We start from the raw sequence: 21,700 nt of genomic DNA on the forward strand, positions 1-21,700 counted from the left end.
CACAGTGCCTCCTGCTGGCAGTGGGAAAAGAGGGTTCTGGCCTCTAGATTTAGTAGGAACAGGTCTGAGAGACAGAGGCCTCTGTCCCTGCAGGTGCCGCAAGATGACTGGGGGGGTTACCCAACTGGTGGGAAGGATGGGGAGATCCCCTGCCGAAGGATGCGGAGCGGCAGCTACATCAAAGCCATGGGGGATGAGGAGAGTGGAGACTCGGACGGCAGCCCCAAGACATCTCCCAAAGCAGTCGCCCGGCGCTTCACCTCCCGCCGCTCCTCCAGTGTGGACCAGGCCCGGATCAAGTAAGAACAGGGTGGGGATGTAGGGCAGTGTGGGTGGATGCAGGAAGCTGATAATGGGTCCCTGCAGGAGGCGTGCATAGGCTGGGTACCCAGTGAGTAGCCCTGGGGTATCTCACACTGTCACATGTTAAGGGGGCTCTAGGTGATGACCCTTTTCTAAGTGCCTGCTTGGGGGAATCTCTGGATGGATAGAACCTGCTTAGGGCCTCATTGTTATCCTTCCTTCTCCCACACCTCCTAGCTGAACCCCTTTCTGACTCTGGAATCTTGACCTTTCCCAGCTGCTGTGTCCCACCCCGGATCCACCCCCGGAGCTCCATCCCTGGCTACACCCGTTCCCTCACCACCGGACAGGTAGGGAGGGGCCCAGGATATCTGAGGGAAGGGGCAGGAACATGGATTCAATCCATGCTCGGCTTAGGCCTTGAGAATCAAGAGGGTCTACCCATGGAGAAGCTCAGGTCTGGTTCCAAGGAAGGTGGGAAGGCTGCCTTGGGCATTGTGGAGCAGACTCTGGTGTTGGGGTTCTCAGAGACTTACATCCTTAATACCCACCAAGTATCCTCAAAGAGATGAGTTTGTAAGAGCAACATTAGTTCTCTGAGGCTCCCCAACCCTGCCCTGGCCTGATTGCTCCCTGCCCACCCCCAAGCAAAAGGTGGTGTTGATCTATACCAACAAGGACTAGACAGAGCCAAACCTCAGTGCTGATTTGGGCTGGAATTGTGGCCCTACTACCTCCATCCTTTGTGACCACTAGCAAGACACCTTACCTCAATGCCTTCATTTCTCATCGTAAAATGACAGTAGTAGTGATATTTTCCTCATAGGGATTTTTTGACAATTCAATGAGAAAATATATGGAAACACAAAGTTGTTGTTAGTTGCTTCGAGTTGGCTCTGTCTCATGGCAACCTTAAGTATATCTGAGTGAAATACTGCCTGGTCCTGTGCCATTTTCACAAAGTGCCTGGCCCCAGACTGGTATTTTATGAACATGAGTTCCATACTGAAATGTAGATAGAAAAGCCTTACCCCTTAACTAAACTGAGGCAGCGCGGTTTATTAAATGCATGAGATGAGTTTGAATTCCAGTTCAGCTACTTACTAGCTGAGTGACCTAGGGGCAAGTTACTTGACTTTTTTAAGCCCCAATTTCCCTGTTTAAAAATAGGCATCATAATAATGTTCTTGGCACATAGCCAGCACTCAATAAAGGTTAGCTATTTTTACTTTTTGCTGGAAAAAGAAAAGCAATGCAAAAAGCAATGGAAAAGACAGTCCACACTGGCTCCTAATATTCATTGTTGCAGTCTCTCAGTATTGCTTTGTTACATTTCTGAATCCAGGAAGCTGATTGGCCCAGCTGTCTTTTCCCATCAGACCAGTCTATGTGGGGACAATGATGGTCCAGTAGTAGAATTCTCACCTTTCCATGTGAGAGACTTGGTCTGATTCCCAGCCAGTGCACCTCATGCGTAGCCCATCTGTCTATCAGTGGAGGGTCTGGTAGCATAGTACCTAAGGCACTTGACTTCTAACCAGAAGGCTGGCGGTTCAAACCCACCAGCCACTCCTCGGAAGAAGGTTGGGCAATCTACTTCCGTAGTGATACTGCCTCGGCAACCCAAGAAGGGGTCGCTATGAGTCGGGTCCGACTCGACGACACATTAACAACAACAACAACATGATGCTGAACAGGTTCAGTGGAGCTTCCAGACTAAGATGGACTTGGAAGAAAGGTCTGGTGATCTACTTCCAGCAAAAAGCCAAGGAAAACTCTATGGGACATGATGGTCTGATCCACAACCAATCAAAGTGATGGCTCCAGACTGGGCAACATGAGTCAGGGGCCAACTCGACAGCAGTGAATAACATGTTACCAAACCCATTGGTCAATGCTCAGTGCTTATTTTACTTGACCTGTCAGCAACACACTTGATGACTCTTTCCTTCCTGAAATGCATCACTCAGTTGGCTTCTGGGAAACCACACTCTAGATTCTCTCCCTTCTCAGTCTCTATCACTGGTGCTTCCTCAACTTGCCAGAATCTAAACCACAGTCCCTGGACTTTTCTCTACACTCATTCCATGGATGGCCTCACCCAGTCTCATGGATTTAAATACTCTGTAGTGCTTATGACTCCCAGATGCATGTGTCCAAGCTAGACTATGCCATAAATGCCAGAATGTATATCTAACTATGTGTTGAAATGTCACTCAGATGTCTATCTAGTAGGCATCTCCAACTTACGATATCTAAAAAGTATACTGTAGATACTTCTTTCCCCAAAAGAAATCTCTGCTCCATGCACCGTCTTCCCCATTTCAGATAGAGGCAGTTGTGAATGTCCAATTTCTGAACAACTACTTGTTGTTGTTGTGTACTGTCGAGTCAGACCCGACTCATAGCGACCCCTCCTTGGGTTTCCGAGGCAGTATCACTACGGAAGTAGATTGTCCCATCTTCCTTGCCCTTTAATACATGTAAATTTGCCCTCACTTTGAAATGATTGAACCAACCCCTACTCAAGAGAAATTTTTCATCACAATCACATTTACTTGCTGCATGTGCAGCTTTTAAATCGTTGAAAAGCCTTTGAGTCTTTTCTTGCACTAAAGTAAGGCTAAATAAGAACAGTATGCACCTGTTCCAACTTACTACAAATTCCACTTAAAGATTTAAAGACACAGTTAGGAAAGGATCTTGTTTGTCACCCGGGGACTGACTGTAATGGACGTTTTATCCTTGCAGGAATTCAGGTCAAAAATCTTGAAGTCAGCATTGACTTCTCTCTCCCTCTCACATTGCACATCTAATCTCTCAGCAAATCCTGTTGGTTCTACCTTCAAAATATAACGAGAATCCAACTCATCACCTCCACTGCTGGTCTAAGTCACCATCTTCTTTTGTCTGAGCTATTGCACTTACCTTCTACTTGGTCTCCCTGCTTTTGCCCTTGCCACTCGATTCTCTCTCTGTACAACTAGAGTGATTATTTAAAATTATAATTATTTATATTTATATGGCCCTCGAGACCAGAAGAACCGGATGGTGCCCAGCTACCAATGCCAACCACTCAGGAAAGGATCAAATCTGGAGATCCTGTATAGAGTGGGAGGGAAAATGTGGAACAAAATCCAAAAACTCAATAATGACCAGAATTTCTGGTCAGATGAAGTCTGGTGAGACTCCCAATACTATGGCCCTGAAATACATTTGGCGCCCGGAATAAAACTCACCCCCAAGGGCAGGCTCTCAGCCCAATAGTTAACAAGATGTACACGCAGACCACTCAACCCAGGATGCTGCACCCACACACTCAATGGTAATACATCCCCTAAAGCTGTAAACCATGGGACACCAGAGGACCAACATTCAAACTGAGGAAATTCAGGACAAATAGGAGTGCATAATTATGAGGGGCACAGGGGAAGTGTTGCAGGGTAGGGAGGAGAGGAGACTGGGTTAGGGTTGGACATGGCAAATGGGGAATGAAACTAAATGTATGCGTGACTTTGAATGTAAAACAAGCTCTTAAAAAAAAAGTCTTTGGGGATTATATAAATAAATGGGTTGCAGCAAATGTGTGTGTATATATATAGATATATATATGTATATGTGTGTGTGTGTATATATGTATATATATATATATATAGACACACACACACACACACACATATATACATATATATAATTACATTCCCCTCACTCTTCTGTTTAAATCTCTTACCTTACTCAGTGTAACAGTCAAGGACTTTACTATGACTTACAAAGCCCTGAATGATCTGGCCCCTGCTATCTCTGAGTTCCTCTCCTAATGCCTCCCTCACCACTCCACCCGCCCTGCCCTCCTTGCTGGTCCTCAAACACAGCATGTGTGCCCCAGCCTCATGCATGACCTTTGCATTTACTGCTCCCTCTCCCCAGGTGCTGCCTCTTCCCAGGTGCTCCCATAGTACTTCCTAACATTGTTAAGATCTCTCAAATCTTCTAAAATTTTAACCCCCTTCTTCATTGCTTCCTATTCCCCTTCCTTGTGTGTGTGTTTGTTTCTTCTTAGCACTTGATACTATCTAACCTCATGTATACTTTAGATATTTCCCCTGGGAGCTATGGCTTATCCCTGCTTCACTGAAGACAAAACAGGTTTAATGCATTAGAGGTATAATCTTCTTCTCTCTAATAATACTTTTTGCCCTGAAGTTTGTTTTTCTGTTTAGTATCTGCCTAAACTAAAAAACACTGCCATAGAGTCGATTATGACTCACAGCAGCCCTTTAGGACAGAGTAGAACTGCCCCATAGGTTTTCCAAGGCTGTAAATTTTTACAGAAGTAGCCTCCCTCATCTTTCTCCTGCAGAGCGGCTGGTGGGTTTGAACAGCTGACCTTTTGGTTAGCACCCAAATGCTTTAACCACTTTGCCATCAGAGCTCTTTAGTATTTGCCCAGAACATCTCTTTCCATGTTTTAGAGCTTTTTGTGTCCTTATGTTTCAGGTATGGGTTTTTGTAAATAGCTTATGTTGTTGTTCTTGTTATGTGCTGTCGAGTCGGACCCGACTCATAGCGACCCCTCCTTGGGTTGCCGAGGCAGTATCACTACGGAAGTAGGATTGCCCAACCTTCCTTCCGAGGAGTGGCTGGTGGGTTTGAACCACCAGCCGTCTGGTTAGCAGGCAAGTGTCTTAGCCACTATTCTTACATTCCACTCTGGCAAGTGTCTGAGTTTAGTACATTTATATTTATTGTAATTACTGATATTTTTGCATTTATTTCTTTTATCTTATTTCGTGCCTTTTATTTACCCTGCCTTTTTAGTGATGCTTTTTTTGGGGTTGATTGAGTTTGTTTTTCTCCTCGCCAAATCTTATTCTGGTTTGGCAGTTCTGTATTCTATTTTCATTCCTTTGTGGTTGACCTTACAATTTTCATGTGCATTTTGACTTAGCAAAGTCTAAAATTGATTTTTTTTTTCCCCCTACTTTCCCCCAGAACAATGCAAAGACCTTAAAACCAAACCCATTACCCTCAAGTCAGTTCTGACTCTTAGTAACAGGGGAACTGCCTCATGGGGTTTCCAAAGCAATAAATCTTTACAGAAGTAGACAGCTACATCTTCTTTCTATGGAGTGGCTGGTGGGTTTAAACCAGCGACGTTTCAGTTGGCAGCCAAGCACTTCATTACTGTGCCACCAGATCACCCCTTTACTTCTTAGAGGTAATGCTGCACAGTATTTTAGTTCTACCTTCTTTTTACATATTTTTAGTCTGATTTTTGTCACTTTTTTATGCTCTTCATACTCTATATACTAGTGCTTATAACAATACTCATATCTATGTGTTTTCCCCCTTCACTGTATGTTCATACATCTCCTTCCTTCCTCCTAAGGTGCCTCATTTAGTAAATTTTTTCCGTGAATGTCTGTTAGTAGAAAACTCCATTTTTCATGAAAAAGTCTTTATTTTACCCTTATTGTTTAACATAGTTTAACTTATTAAAGAATTCTAGGTCAACATTTATTTTCTCAATGTTTTGAAGGTATTCCTTTGTCATCTATCTTCTATTATTGCTTTTGAGAAATCCGCTGCCAATCTAATTATCTTTCTGTGTAAGTAATCTTCATTTCTTTCTGGTTACTGTTAAGATTTTGTCTTTGTTTTTGCTGTTCTGCACTTTCACTATGATATGTTGTTTGTGGACCCTGAATATGAGGACTGTTTTTTTCAGTTCTGGGAAATTCTATCACGGTTACTGTTTGAATAGTACATCTTTTTTCCCATCCTTTACTTTCAACCTATTTGTGTTTTGAGTCTAAGGTGTGTCTCTTTAAAAAATTTATTTAGTTGAGGTGCAAGTGTGCAATTCAGTAGCATTTTGTACATATATAATTTGTAGCACCTCCCTCTAGTTTCAAAACTTTTTCCTCACCCCTGAAAAACACCCTATACCCATTAAATAATCCCTCCCCATTCCTTACTTTTTCTGTCCCCAGCAACCACTAACCTGCTTTCTGTGGATTTGCCTATTGTCTCTGTGGATTTGCTTATTCTAGGTATTTCATATAAAAGGAATCATACTGTATGTAGCCTTTTGTGTCCAGCTTCTTTGACTTAGCATGTCTTCAAGGTTCATCCAAACTATAGCCTGTATTGGCACTTCATTCCAATTAACTAGTCATTTTTGAGGAGGATGTAGTTTCTCTTTTTACTCTTTTGGAGAAGTCTTTTGATGCACATAAGAATTTAATTTTTGGAAGGTCCCAATCTTCTGCTGTTTGTGCATCTTGGGTTATGCTTGATAGTCTATCAATGCCATAAATTAGGGCCCCTAAGTTTGCCCCTATTTTTAATTTGATGAACTTTATAGTTTTAGGTTTACCGTTTAAGTCTTTGATCCATCTGGAGTTAGTTTTTGTGTATGGTGTGAGGTATGGATTTTGTTTCATTTTTCTGCAAATGGATGTCCAGTTTTGCCAGCACCATTTGTGAAAGAGACCATCTCTTCCCCCATTTAATGGATTTGGGGCCTTTATCAAAGATCAGCTGACCATAGGTGAATGGATGCATTTCTGGGTTCTCAATTCTGATCCACTGATCTGTGTGTCTGTCATTGTACCAATACCATTGTACCAATACCAGGCTGTTTTGACAACCATGGCTGTATAGTAGGTTTTGAGATCTGAGAATGTGAGGCCTCCTTCTTCTCCTTCGTCAGTAGTGCTATGCTTGTTTGACGTTTCTTTCTTTACGTATAAAATTAGTGATTGATTTTTGCATGTCTTTAAAGAATGTTGATGGAATCTGGATTGGGATTGCATTCAATGTCTAGATTGCTTTGGATAATATTGACATTTTCATAATGTTCAATGTTCCTATCCATGAGCATAGTATGTTTTCCCATTTATATAGATCTTTTATAGTTTCTTGAAGTAGTGTTTTGTAGTTTTCTTTGTATAGGTCTTTTTTTGTTTCTGGTAAGATTTATTCCCAACTATCTTGGAAGCTATTGTAAATGCTATTGATTTCTTTATTTCCTTTTCACAGATCTCTTTGCTGGTGTAAAGGAATCCAACTGATTTTTGTATGTTGATCTTGTATCCTGCTGCTGTGCTAAGTCTTTGAATTAGCTCCAGTAGTTTTCTTGCTACTGGAACTACTTGGGTTTTCTATGTATAGGATCATATCACCTGCAAATAAGGATAGTTTTACTTTTTCCTTACCAGTTTGGATGCCTTTGATTTCCCTTTCTTACCTTATTGCCTTGGCTAGGACTTCCAATACAATGTTGAATAGAAGTGGTGAATAGAGGGCATCCTTGTCTGGTTCCAGTTCCCAAGGGGAATGGTTTCAGTTTCTCTCTATTGAGAATAATGTTGGCTGTTGGTTTTGCATATATGCCCTTTATTATGTTGAGGAATTTATTTTTTATTCTCGTTTGATTCAAGGAATTTTTTTTATTTCATTTTTTTTCTTCAATTAACTAGTCATTTTTGAGGAGGATGTTAGTCAGTTTCTATGCATTTGCTCTTTTTCTGTTGGTCTTCCTAGTGTTGATTTCTAATTTTATAGCATTGTGATCTAAGAAGATGCTTTGCAGTATTTCAATGTTTTTAAATTTATTGAGGCTTGCTTTGTGGTCTAACATATGGTCTATCCTGGAGAATGTTCCATGTGTACTGGAAAAGAATGTAGATTGTGCTGTTGTTGGGTGAAGTGCTCTATAGATGTCTATAAGTCAAGTTGGTTGATTGTATTGTTTAGTTCTTCTGCATCTTTGTTGAGTTTATTTCCAGTTGTTCTTTTATTGATAGTTGTGTATTAAAGTCACCTACTATTACTATGGAGTCAACTATTTGTCTTTTCAAATCTGTTAAAGTCTGATTTATATATTTTGGGGCTCTCCATTTGGTGCATAGATATGTATTATGGTTATGTACTCTTGTTCAATTGATCCTTTAATCATTATATAATGTCTTTCCTTGTCTCTTATGGTGGTTTTTTCTTAAAGTCAATTTAATCAGAAATTAATATTGCTGCTCCTGCTCTTTCTTGGTTGCCATTTGCTTGATATATCCTTTCCCCACCTTTGATTTTTAGTCTATTTTTATCTTTATGTCTCAGGTAAGTCTCTTGTAGACAGCATATTGATGCGTTATGTTTTCTTATCCAGTCTGCAACTCTTCATCTCTTAAGTGGTGCATTTAATCCATTGACATTCAGTGTAATTACTGACAAGTATTAATTTATTGATGTCATTTTATTATTTTTTTTGTGGTGTTGCTGGTTTCTTTGTTCCATATAATTTTCTGTGCTGAACTAATTTTGTTTTTGAATCATGTTATCATCTCCTTCATTACTATTGTTTTAGTGTTTGCTAAATATTTGTGCTTGTCCTCTTTTATATTTTGATGCAAAGGTTTATTATTTTTCTTTGAGGTTACCCTGAGATTTATAATTTTATTCTCAAATTTAGACCAGTCTTTTCTATCTTGCAATTGTCTTGACTTTCTCACCATTTAGAAGTTCTGTAACTACACTATTTTTCCCCCTCTTTTTGGTTTGCAGTTGTCCTCATTTACCAATTGATGTCTCTGGGTCCCCGTTTACAATCTTGTAAGCTTGTTTTACTTTGGATACTTCTATAACTGGTTTGGTTTCTTGGTTATGTCATCATGCATGTTAATCATTGGTTGGTATTTGCTGTTGTTGGTTCTCTGTCCAAATGACTCCCTTTAAGATCTTTTGTAAGGTTAGTCTGGTTTTAATAAATTCTTTAATTTCTACTTATCTGGAAATATCCTAATTTCACCCTCATATTTGATAGATAGTTTTGCTGGATATATAATTATTGGTTGGAAATTTTTTTCTTTCAGGGTTTATATGTATCATCCTATTGTCTTCTCCCCTGCATAGTTTCTGCTGAGAAATCCAAGCTTAGTCTTATTGGTTGCCCTTTTTAGGTGACTTTTTGTTTTTCCCATGCTGCTTTCAGGATTCTTTCTTTGTCTTTGGTTTTGGTGAGTTTGATGATGGTGTCTTGGTGATTTTCTTTTGGAGTCTATCCTGTTTGGAGTTCATTGAAATTGTTGAATGGGTATATTCTCATCTTTTATCATATCAGGGAAATTCTCTTCCAACAAATCTTCGACAGTTTTCTCTGTAGTGCTCTCTGTCTCTTCCTGTTCTGGAATTCCAATTACATGTAGGTTATTTCTCTTGATGGTATCCCATGCGAATCTTAGACTTTCTTCATTTTGCTTTCATCTTTTGTCTGATTGATCCTTTTACAAAGTGGTATCGAGGTATTTGTATTCAATCTCATTAATTCTGTCTTCCATTGTTTCAGTTGTACTCCTTTGCCCATTCAATATGCTATCTATTTCTGAAATTTTGGTATTAATATTCTGGATTTCTATTTGTTGTTTTTGTATCATTTCTAATTTTTTGTTTATTTTGTCAGTTTGTTCTTTTATTGTTTTCCTAAATTGTTCTAGAGTTTTCTCAGTATTTTCCTTGATCTTGTCAGTGTTTTCCTTGATCTGTCTCTCAATCCATTGAAGGTACCCAAATATAATCCTTTTGAATTCCTTATCAGGGAGGTCCACTGCTGTTGTTCCTCAGGGATGTTTTCTGGGTTTGTGTCCTGGATCCTTATTTCTACTACTTTATCTTGCTTTTTTGTGTGGACTTTGATGGTCTGTTGTCTCAGAGACATTGTGGTGGTGGTGTATTTATGTTTAATTTGTGGTTATATGTTGATGTGATTCACGCAAGATTTATTTTTTCCTTTATTTTATTTTGATATATCTATGTGAGCAGGGGACTGTGCTTCTTTACTGACTAGTTGTTAGCACTTAGGCACTTACCAACTGTCTCCTGGGTGTGATAGAGAAAGGGAGTATGCATGGATCTCTGTTAGCTGTTCATAAAGAGCAGTTGAGGGTGAGTTGAGGTGGTACTGGCTGCTATCTATTCTTGGTCAGTTGGTGCAAAAGCAAGTGATGGCCCTCACTTAGTGGCTGGGGCTGCAGGGGCGGCAGATATGGTTGGGTTGTGTGGAAACGGTTGCTGTCTCCCACTCTAAGTTAGACCAAAAAATAAAAACAAGAGAACAAAAAACTCAAACTGCATAAACAAACAGGAGCATTTGCCAAAAAGAAAGAAATGCAATAACTGTGAAGAAAAATTTTCAAAATATATTAAAAAAGATAAAAGAAATATGGTGAGAAAGGGGGGGGGGAAAGCCACACTATCTGGGGACGGAGGAATGAGAGAAAAGAAAAAAGAACAAGAGTGAAAGAATAGTAAGGAAAAATGGGAAAACTGCAAAACAAGGGATGAGAAGAACCAAAAGAAAGAAAAAAGAAGGGAACGAGGAGAGGGAAGAGAAAAAAAGGAAGGGGAAAAAGAAAGAACGAACCAGGGATGAGAAAGAGGGGGGAAAAAAGCAAGAAAGAGGGAAGATAAAAAGAATAAAAATTAAAAACAAAGCTGTGGCGAGTGGGGTACAGCACCCAGGCTCTGTCAGGGCACAGACTGGGATGGAATTCCTGCTGGTCAAGAAGGTGGGTGGAGGTAGGGGATGGCCACATCCCTGTTCATGAAGAGGGTGTCGGGTATAACAGCAACAAGGGGAGTATAGTACCTTTCCAGTTGTCAGTCTCCACTGTGGTTGCCCATGCTGTCCTGGGCAAGCAGAGCCCACTTTTAAGTCTCTATCCAGGTAAGACAGCCACTCGCATACATGCAAGATGGCTGTGCCCAACACTTGGGAATATTCAAAATGGCTGTGCCCTCAGGATAGCCATTGGCAGTCCACAGGTTAATTTGTCTCCTTCCTCACTATTTTCCTTTCTGGCCATCAGGCACCAATTCAGTCCTTGGCCATGCAGTGCACTGTGAGCAGAACTGATTCTTCGGTTGTTATCCAGAAATATTCAAAATGGCTGTGTCCCCAGGACAACCAGCAGTGTGCCACTTCGTTTGTGTCCTCATTCACTGTTTCATTCAGGTTCCTCTACTAGTTTGTGTTTAATGCACTTCTTTATCCTTCCCTTCAAATCTCAAGGTTCCCGGGTGATCTTTGATATTGGTTTCAAATGGTTTCTCATTGCTTTGTGTAGGTTCTCTGCCTGTTCTGCCATCTGCCGGAACTCTAACCATCTATTCACATTTAATGTGATTATTGATTTGGTCGGATTGTCTCATATCATTTTTATTTCTTTGTTCCTCCTTAACTACCTTCTTTTGTTTAAATAAATATTTTTTTTTAGTATGCCATTTAAATTCCTTTGTTAATTTTTTATATTTTTGAGCTTTTTCCTTAGTGGTTGCTCTAGTAATTATATGTCTTATAAAAATTGAATCAATTCAGGTTAAATATAGAAACATTGCTCCAATAGATCTCCAATTTCTCTTTCTTTGTGTCATTATTGTCATATATGTTACATGTATTTCTAGTATAAACCCAACAATATGGTATTATCATTCTGTACAATCTTATGTCTTTTAAAGAATGTGAGAAAAATGTCTATAGAGTTGTTTTTTTTTTAAATCACTTTCATATTTACCGTTTCTAGGGCACTTCTTTAGCATTTCTTGTAAGATAGGTTTGCTAACAGTGAATTCTTCAGTCTGTATTTATCTGGAAATGTCTCTGTTTTGATTTTAATTTTGAAGGATAGTTTTGCTGGATAATGAATTTTTGGTTGACTTTTTTTCTTTCAGCACTTTGACTATTGCCAGGGCACCGCTTTATGAGCTTCATTATTTTTGATGAGAGGCCAGCCATTAATCATACTGTTGTTTTCCTGTATGTGATGAATGGTTTTCTTTTGCTTCTTTTTAAGATTTTCTCTTTGTCTTACAACATTTTGATTGTAAGATGTCTGGATATGGAACTCTCTGTGTTGCATACTTTGGGTTCATTGAGCTTCTTTGATCTTCAGGTTAATGTTTTTCTCACATTTGGAAAGTTTTTGGTCATTATTTCTTCAAATATTTTCCTGCCCCTTTCTTTCTCTCGACTTCTATAATGTGTATGTTGGTATACTCAGTGTCCAAAAGGTCTCTAAGGCTCTGTTTGTTTTTATCTAATCTTTTTTTCTCCCCATTCATCAGATTAGATAATTTCTATTGATCTATCTTCAAGTTTTATTTCTTCTGGTAGCAGAGTGCCTAAGGCACTTAACTGCTAACCAGAAGGCTGGTGATTCAAATCCACCAGCCACTCGGAAGGAAGGTTGGGCAATCTACTCCCGTAGTGATACTGCTTTGGAAACTCAAAGAAGGGTCCCTAGAGTCGGGTCCAACTCGATGGCACATAACAACAACAACAATGCCCTAAGGCATTTACTAACCAGAAGGCTGATGGTTCAAACCCACCAACCACTCCTCAGAAGGAAGATTGGGCAATCTACTTTCATAGAGGTACCACCTAGGAAACCCAGGAAGGGGTAGCTATGAGTCGAAAACAACTTGACGGCAATGAGCCATGCCCTTGTAGTAAAACTGTCATTTCAGTTATACTGATGGACACCAGAAATTCCTTTTGGTTAATTTAAAAAAAAAAAAAAATTCTTTTTTCAGATTTTCTATTAATAAAGTCATTGTTGTCATGCTTTAGTTTAAATCTTTAAACACGGTTTCCATAGTTCTTTGAACATATTTTTAATAGTTGTTTTGTCGTCTTTGTCTGATAAACCCAACCTTTGGAGATAGTCACATTTCCCTGTTTATTTGCAGGTCTCATAATTTTTGTTGGATACTGAACCTTTTTAGATAATACATTGTAGCAGTTCTGGATTTTAACCCTTCCTGCCCAAAGCTGTTCTTCCTGTGTTTCCTTCCCCAGAGTAAATCTGTGAAGTCTGTTTCTCTTGCAACATGTGACCTCTGATGTTTCCACTCAGTAGTTTGTTTTTCCCTCTTGTTTTTAATTTTAAGCCTGGCTTCCTAGGAGATGCCCTTGTTTGTGCATAGTTTAAGATTCAACCAAAGTTTGGTCAAAGGTTATGCTTAAAAACCTCAAGCTAGTAGGGTTTCCCTTCCTCTCTCTGCTTGTAGTTCTATGTGTGGGCTTGGTAGTGCAAACTTCAGGCTGTTTTCAAGTCTGCCCAGGCTCTCTTGTGTCTTTTCTGCATGTGTGCACAGTCTCCATTAGCTAGGTATGTGTGAGTTGTGCAGACCCTTTCTGGTCTGCTGTTCATGTGTAGCCCTAATCAACCTGGGATATGTGGAACTGGAACTCCCCGTTATATCCTCAGCTTGTCCACCTGTCCAATGCTTGCCTCAAACAGTACTGCAATCCCAGGTTTTCAGAGCTGTTGGTCCTCCTTGTTGACACTTTAACTGACAGTGCTCCAAATAAACTGAGCCCTCTGGCAGTAGCATTGAAGCAACTGGTTTTCATGGCCTGCTTTACCCTAGTTGAAATATTGTACTATTAGAGTTCAAGGATTGGGGAATGGGAGAAGCCCTAGGCAAAGATAACATAAACCATCTATTCTCACCTGAAGTTGGGTAATTTTCAAGAGTAAGTGCTTCATTATTGTATGTCCTTGGTCAGTTATCAGAGTGATGAAATGATTATTTTTGACAATTTTGTCAGATTTTCAGTTGTCTTGGGCTATAGGATTTGGTGTCCTCTTTACACTGTCATGCCCAAAGTCTTAAGTCTGGAAAATTCTCAACCACTGTCATTGTCTTTTCAAATATTGTCACTTCCACATTCTATTTAGTTTCTTCTTCTGAAACTCCTATTAGTATGTGGGACCATCTCATTTTTCTTCATTATGTATCTTAACTTCTCTTTCATATCTACATATCTATGTATCTGTCTATCTATATATATAGATATGTGTGTGTGTGTGTGTGTGTGTGTATTGTTGTTATGTGCCATTGAGTCGTACCCAACTCATAGCGACCCCTCCTTGGGTTTCTAAGGCAGTATCACTACAGAAGTAGATTGCCCAACTTTCCTCCTGAGGAGTGGGCTGATGGATTTGAACTGCCAGCCTTCTGGTTATATATGTATCATTTTTTGTCTTCTGGGTAATATCCAGATCTATCTTCAAATTCACTAATTTTCTCTTCAGCTGGGTCTCAACTGTTTAACCCATTAAGTATGCTTCTAATTTTATTGACTCTTTTTTTCTAGAAATCTAATTTGATTACTTTTCAATCTTTTACAAAATATCTTATTTTCTCCTTTTGTTTTCAGTTTTATCTTTTAAGCCTTCCAAAGTGTAAACACAGTTTGAAACCTATTCTGTTTTAGCTATTGTAATACTAGCTCCTGTAACAGATAAATCCTGAGTTCTCAGTGGCTTAACTCAATAAAAATTTATTACTTTCTTATATCACAGTCTATATTAGTTATCTATTGCTGCATAATAAATTATACCAAAACATAATATCTTAAAACAGCATTTATTATCTACCACTTTCTGCAAGGAATCTGAGTACAGCTTAGCTGGGTGTCCCCTAACTTAAGTGTTTCACAAGCCTTCAGTAAAGATATTCACTGGGGCTACAGTCATCTTAAGACTTGACTAGATCTACTTCCAAGCTTGCTCATGTGCTGTTGACAGGCCTTAGGTCCAGATCCTTGCTGGCTATTGGCCAGAGACATCAGCTTCTTGCCATGTGGGAGTTACTATAGGGTTGATCACAACATAGCAGCTTGATTTCTCCATGGTGAAGGCTCCAAGCGAGATAGTGAGAGAGTATCCAAGTCTTTTTGTAACCTAAACTCAGAAGTGACAGCCCATTGCATCTGCATATTCTATTTGTTGTAAGTAGGCCAGTAGATCCAGTACATATACAAGAGGAAGGGCCAATATACCCAGTGCATATTCACAAGATTATGAATGCCACGAGGTATAGATCATAATGGTCCATTGTAGAGGCTGTCTACCATATAGCCCAATATTAGCTCATCTTCAGCAGAGCTGTTTTTCTGTGAGAATCCTGAACACTCTGGGTTAGGATTAAGTCTCCCAGGAAATATTTTACTGTTGCTTCTGTTAGAGGTATTCCTGGTCTGGGACCACTTTATGTTAATTTTTAATTTGGGGGTCTAGCCCATGTAGGCTGTGTAAATTGAACCTGTGTGTGTGTGTGTGTGTGTGTGTGGTTTGCCTTCCTCCACCCAGAGCCTAGTCTGTAGACCAGCTTCCATGTCATCAGCCTGTGCTGATGATTTATTTATATTTATTTAGTCTACTTTTTCATCAAAAAATTTCCCTTTCTTGGCTGTATGCAGGTTCTCATTTCCAATATCCTGCTCCATGTGGATCCAAATCCTTATTCCTATCCCTCAGTGGGTGTTAAAACGCAAGCCTTTTGGTTACTGAGACCAGCAACCCCTGCCCCCTCCTCCCACTTCCACTGTGCTGTTCGCAGCATTGGCTCACACAGTTAATACTCTGATTTTCTGTCTCTTCTTTGCCTGTGTCCTCTGGGGACTTATCTCACTTTCTTGTGAGCTCAGCTATGCATATAAAACAATGTTTGTTATATTTTATCCAGTGTTTTAAAGTGGGAGGGCTTTCAAAGGTTATTTAAACTAAATAACATTATGTGAGGTTGGGCAATCTACTTCCGTAGTGATACTACTTCAGAACCCAAGGAGGGATCGCTATGAGTGGGATCTGACTCGACAGCACGTGCATAACATATGTCAACTATACAGAATATCGCCTGGTCCCCAATTGGACCCACCAATTCTAGCATGGACAATTTAGATTAGCTCCAAACAAGGTATTTTCCTCTAAATAATGTTTAAAAATGGCTACTGATTCTGAGTTCTGATTTGAAGAAAGGCTAAGTTTCTTCTTTCCCAAGGGGATTCTTTGACTTGTACCCTCTTGCAAGCAGAAATTGAGGAGGATAAGATAGAACGAGGTTGTGGTAGTTATGTTTGTGTGTCAACTTCACTGGGCCTGGTTGAGTGGCTGGGAAGCTGGTGATAGTTATTCCCCATGATGAGACTGGCAATCAACTCCATGGTGGGATCTACCACAAGTAGCTGAGTAGCTGCTTTTGGGATGTGGTCTGCTTCCTGTATATAAGGAGAAGTCTTGGGAGTGGTCTCTAGCATATGGCATGGTTGGACCCTGCATGTAGCCATGTCATTTTTCAGCAGCCTGCCATGTTCTGCTGACCTTGGGACTTAAAATGAACTTGAATTAATGATGTGTTGTGTCGTTTGGTAACATCGGGACTGTGCCTTTTTACTTGTCAACCTTGGGCTTGTCAGCCTTAGCAGCTAGCAGCTGTCTGAGTGAAGAACACCTCTAGCTCCACTGGGCTGGGAGCAGAAGGCAGAGCTGGACCCCAAGGTTGAGGGTCTTTCACCCAGCCCCTAGAACCTAGCACTTTGAACTTGGACTTAAAGCCTCCAAATTGTAAGAATAAACTCCTGTTTGTTAAGGCCATCCCATTTGTAGTATATTCTTGTCAGGGTGGCAGTAGGTAACTACAACAGAGGTGATGGATGATAGAATTCACAGTTGTTATTGTTGTTGTGTTGTTATGCGCCATCGAGTCAAACCCGACTCATAGCGACCCCTCCTTGGGTTTCTGAGGCAGTATCACTACGGAAGTAGATTGCCCCATCTTCCTTCTGAGGAGTGGCTGGTGGGTTTGAACCGCCAGCGAATTCACAGTACAATGTTGTAAATTTACAATCACAGTACAGTAAAGATCAGCTCAGGTTGATTTTCCTCTTAGAGTCCATATGTGAGTCTTTGTTTCCCTTTGGTCCTTGCCCATGACTTCATCCAATGGCCTCTACATGATCTTCCATGGGGGTAAGGGGGTTTCTGTAGCGCTCATTGATAGAAATTATTGTGGTCCCTTGTTGGAACTCCAGATGCTCCTCTTGGCCAGTACATGTGGGAGGCCACTGGAGAGTTGCTCACTCTCCCTCTGTTTGCCTCGAATCCATGCCTTGGTCATGGGTATAGCCTATGGGAAGGAACTCTGGTGGAGTAGCACCTAAGACATTAGATTGCTAACTAGAAAGTTGGCAGTTCAAAGCCACCAGCCACTCTGCAGAAGGAAGACTGGACAATCTACTTCCATAAAGATTTACCACCTTGGAAGCCCAGTGGGGGTCACCATGAGTCAGAATCGACTTGATGGCAGTGGGTTTGGTTTTGTTTGGTTTTATAGCCTTTAGGTGCGATTCCAAGAGCTTCAGAACCCTGGTAAAGAGAGGTCTCATTTTGAGAAGTATTGTCAGTATGATTTAAGAACCTCTCGGTACTTATAACAGTAGCTAATGTTTATTTGGATATGATGCTGGGTAAAGTAGAGGGGTGGCAAAAAATGGAGCACACCCTCAGTGAGATGGATTGACACAGTGGCTCAAGCATGATGGGTTCAAGCATAGCAAATATTGTGAGGATGGTGGAGGGCTGGGCAGTGTTTCATTCTGTTGTACAGAGGGTCACTAGGAGTTGGAGCCAACTCGACGGCACCTAACAACAACATTTAATGAGTATCTGCTATATGTGAGAGATCATGCCTAATGCTTTCCACACGAGAGGAATAGAGATACAGAAATGTAGAATGAGATTCCCTCCATGCCTGGTATCCAGACTCAAACTCTCTCTTCTGCGGTTAGATCTGCTCCCCTGTGCTCCAAGAGAACTCTTCTGGGCTGGATTGGTTCTAGTTGGGAGTATCCTGAGGCTGGCCCAGAAATAGCAGGAGTTAGATCACTTCTGAGCTGCAGGAAGCATGCTTGCAACTCCTGGTCGGTGCCCTAATGGTCCTGAGATAGAAAGATTGAAAGGTAGACTCACAAGGAATCATGATGCCCCAGGAGTGTGGTTTGTATGGTCAAATATGAGAGATCTTCCACTTTTACAGGATCCTGGATTGATTTTTTTCATGACTTGTGTTTTCCATGTCTTTGTAATGAAGTTCCTTTAGAAAAAGCTGCAGAATGATGTCCAGATAATTACACATTGGAACCCCCTAAATCTGACCTTCAATAAATTTGACTCTGAGCTTCCAAACAGCCAAAGCAAAGAGAGACATATAGTTAGAGAGGCCTGGCTTCAGATTCTAGGGATAGGCATGAGTTAATGTACGTTTTACAAGTTCCTCAGGAGACTCTTATGCTCAGTCAGCCTGGCATGAGAGCCAGAATATTTGACATTTAATTCTGGTTTTACCACTTGTCAGTTGGGTATCCTTGGACAGTTCATTGCCCTCTCTGTTTGCCCTCAGTTTGCCCATTAGTAAAATGGGATGGAAATTCCTGCTTTATCTGAGGAAGGATCTAGTGAAATCATATTATGCTTTAGAGGCCAAGTTCTAGAAACACTGAACTGCATTTTGGGGACTCTGTTGACTGCACATGAATGTGATCCCATGAATCTTTCTTAAGAAGATGTTACAAGATGCAGCCATGGGACACTTGCTGTTACACTCATTGTGAGGACCTTGTCCATGACTCCGTCTAATGGCCTCTACATAATCATATATTGGGATGGATTTCTCCTGGGCTCAGTTATAGGAATCCTTGTGATTCTCATGAATATTTGGCTTGTTGCTTGAGTTCTTGACTACATGCCAGTAACTGCACCTTGTGCTTCACATGTTTTTCTTTGAGTCCTCTCAGTAGCCCTATGATGATGGCCCCATGATCACTCCCATTTTACAGGTGAATAAATTGAGATCCAAAAACATGGTGGCAGAGCCAGGTGGGTCTCACACCATGGCCCATGCAGGCAGCCACCTGGCTATACTCCTCATTGCTTTGATTGCTCTGAAGCCCAAAGTCAAATGTGCACTCATCTTGAGAAATGCATAGAACTTTGCCACCTGTGCTGATGGGTTTAGAGTTTACCTCTGGCACCATCCTCTTTTCCTCACTTTGTTTTCCTTTGTGCTAGTTCCTTCACATAATGCCAATGAAGCTGCAATCTCTGTGGTAAATTTAGTCTTAGTGTGGTGTTGTGCGACACAGTTCCATGAGCAACATTTTTGTTTTGCTTCTTTCTTACTTGCTTTAATTTTTTAACACCATGGATCACAAAATATCAGAAACAAAAAACAAAACCTCATCTGGCAATGGCTGAGTTTTCCTTGGATGATGAGGGTAGGGAAGGAACAAGCAGGCCAAGTCAGAGTCTGTTAATGGACAGAGGGTGGGGGAAGGCTTGGAACACTCTGAGGTTAATAATTTTTGCTCCATCACTTACCCATGAATTTCCATCCTGCGACTTGGTCTATATCTCTATAGGTTGCTTTCAATCAAATTTTTAATGTAGTAAGTTACAAGTAATAAAAATAAAAGTGTCTTACCCTGCAGTTCCCTACCCCCCATATCTGGACAGAAGGGGGGATGTCAAGACCCTAGACCCAAGAGCTTGGGACTAGGTGGAGAGAGGAAGATGGGATGGTCTGGAGATACCTGGAAGATGCGCAGGTGGGGTTGATGTTGCTGTTAGAAGCCAACAAGTCGATTCCCACTCATGGCCACCTCATGGGATGGGATGGAACTGCCTCATAGGATTTTCTTGACTATTATCTTTATGGAAGCAGCTCACCAAGCAGCTCACCAGGTCTTTCTCGGAGGAAGTGTTGGGTGGGTTCATGCTGCCAACCTTTCTGCACTTAACCGTTTATAGCACCAGGGGTCCTTACAGGTGGAATGGAGGTTATTTAAATGAAAGAGTGGGCCTCAGGCAGACTTGGGGAGCAGCGCAGGGCAGAAGTGCCCCTGTCTTTCTTTGCCTCTCTAGCCAGGATTTCTTTGAATACAAGTGTAGGAAATTCACACAGGGGCACAGCCTCTGCAGATCTGCATAAGCACCTAAGGTAATGTGCCTCAGAGCCGCCCCCCTCCACCCCTGCACCTTCATAACTGTCCTCCATCCCCCTGTCACCAGCTCAGCGAGGAGCTGAACCAGCAGCTGGAGGCCGTGTGCGGGTCCGTGTTTGGGGAGCTCGAATCCCAGGCGGTGGACGCCCTGGACCTGCCCGGCTGTTTCCGCATGCGGAGCCACAGCTACCTCCGGGCCATCCAGGCCGGCTGCTCTCAAGACGACGACTGCCTGCCCCTTCTTGCTGCCCCTGCCTCTGTCTCAGGGAGGCCCGGCTCCTGTAAGTACGCCCATTCTGCCCCTCGTCCGGCCCTAGGTCAGAAAGCGTCCTGGGTTCTGAGGCTGGTCCCCGTCAGAGCTGTGCTGTGTGATTCGGGTCAGACCGCTTGCCTCTCTGGGCCTGATGACAGGGGTTGGGGGGGTTGGGGAACGGTGGGTGTAATAAATCTTGGCTCTGAACGTAGCAGCACGCGGAGTATGCGTAGCTGCTGGGTCTGTGAGAATGCGTGGGTGTGCAGGGTGGTCTTCCTAGACAGCTGTGGGAACGCGTTTCTCAACTGCTACATCTATTTTCCTCGGCCACAGCTTTCAACTTCAGAAAGGCCCCGCCCCCCATCCCGCCGGGCAGCCAGGCCCCGCCCCGCATCTCCATCACCGCACAGAGCAGCACCGACTCCGCCCACGAGAGTTTCACCGCGGCGGAGGGTCCTGCTCGGCGCTGCAGCTCCGCTGACGGTTTGGATGGACCCGCCATGGGTGCGCGTACGCTGGAGTTGGCGCCGGTCCCACCCCGGGCCAGCCCCAAGCCCCCCACACTCATCATCAAGACCATCCCTGGTAGGGAGGAGCTGAGGAGCCTGGCGCGGCAGCGGAAGTGGCGGCCGTCCATTGGGGTGCAGGTATGGGAGGAGGGACGCCAAGGAAGGCTCTGATCCGGGCTGGTTGAGGATGGGTTCGGGGATGAAAGGGACCTTCTGGAAAGATAGACTTTGGTTTGCTTTGAGCTGCAAGTATAGCCAGTGCCTGGTCCTCGTCGGGGCTGCCCCAACCCACTGACTTGTCCTTTGTCCTGGCACTGTGTCCCTTGATAACGAGTGGAGAGTGGGTACCACCTTACTGCTTCTGACCTCCTGGGTCTCTCATCTTGTTCAGCCACATTGGCTTTGCAGAATCTGTCAGCTGGCTTGGGGCTCAGCCATTGCTGGCCATTCTCCCTGGGAAGGTTTACAGGGCAGGAAGTTTCCCTTGGCTACCCCCAGCCACTGACACATCCACCCTGCCACCAGGTGGAGACTATCTCAGACTCGGACACCGAGAACAGAAGCCGAAGAGAGTTCCACTCCATCGGTGTACAGGTGGAAGAGGACAAGAGGTAGGTCAGAGTGGGGGCATCTTAGGGTTCCTTGAGGGAGAAAGAGAAGACTTCATAATGTCCTCGTTGCTCCCTTGGGAGACCAAGCCTTTTTAGCGGGGATGGAGTCAGAACAGCCACAGAGGTTATCCACAGAGGTGTCACCAAGTCAGCTGTCAAATCGAAAGTGGGTCCTTGTATC

The 21,700-nt window shown here is 42.2% G+C and overlaps 1 protein-coding gene across 1 annotated transcript in view; it reads left to right on the forward strand.

Annotated features, from left to right (window-relative positions):
• Window positions 1–21,700, forward strand: part of DLGAP3 (DLG associated protein 3) — a 49,856-nt gene that overhangs the window by 6,435 nt on the left and 21,721 nt on the right. Inside the window, exons 2-6 of the mRNA XM_007950406.2 lie at window positions 94–299; window positions 581–653; window positions 20,214–20,427; window positions 20,733–21,046; window positions 21,434–21,519. Coding sequence (XP_007948597.1) covers window positions 94–299; window positions 581–653; window positions 20,214–20,427; window positions 20,733–21,046; window positions 21,434–21,519 — 893 coding nt within the window. The remainder of the gene's footprint in view (window positions 1–93; window positions 300–580; window positions 654–20,213; window positions 20,428–20,732; window positions 21,047–21,433; window positions 21,520–21,700) is intronic.

The sequence above is a fragment of the Orycteropus afer genome, unplaced genomic scaffold (genome assembly GCF_000298275.1).
Source record: "Orycteropus afer afer isolate SDZICR_OR568_19922 unplaced genomic scaffold, OryAfe1.0 scaffold00272, whole genome shotgun sequence".
In the NCBI taxonomy this organism is placed as follows: domain Eukaryota; kingdom Metazoa; phylum Chordata; class Mammalia; order Tubulidentata; family Orycteropodidae; genus Orycteropus; species Orycteropus afer.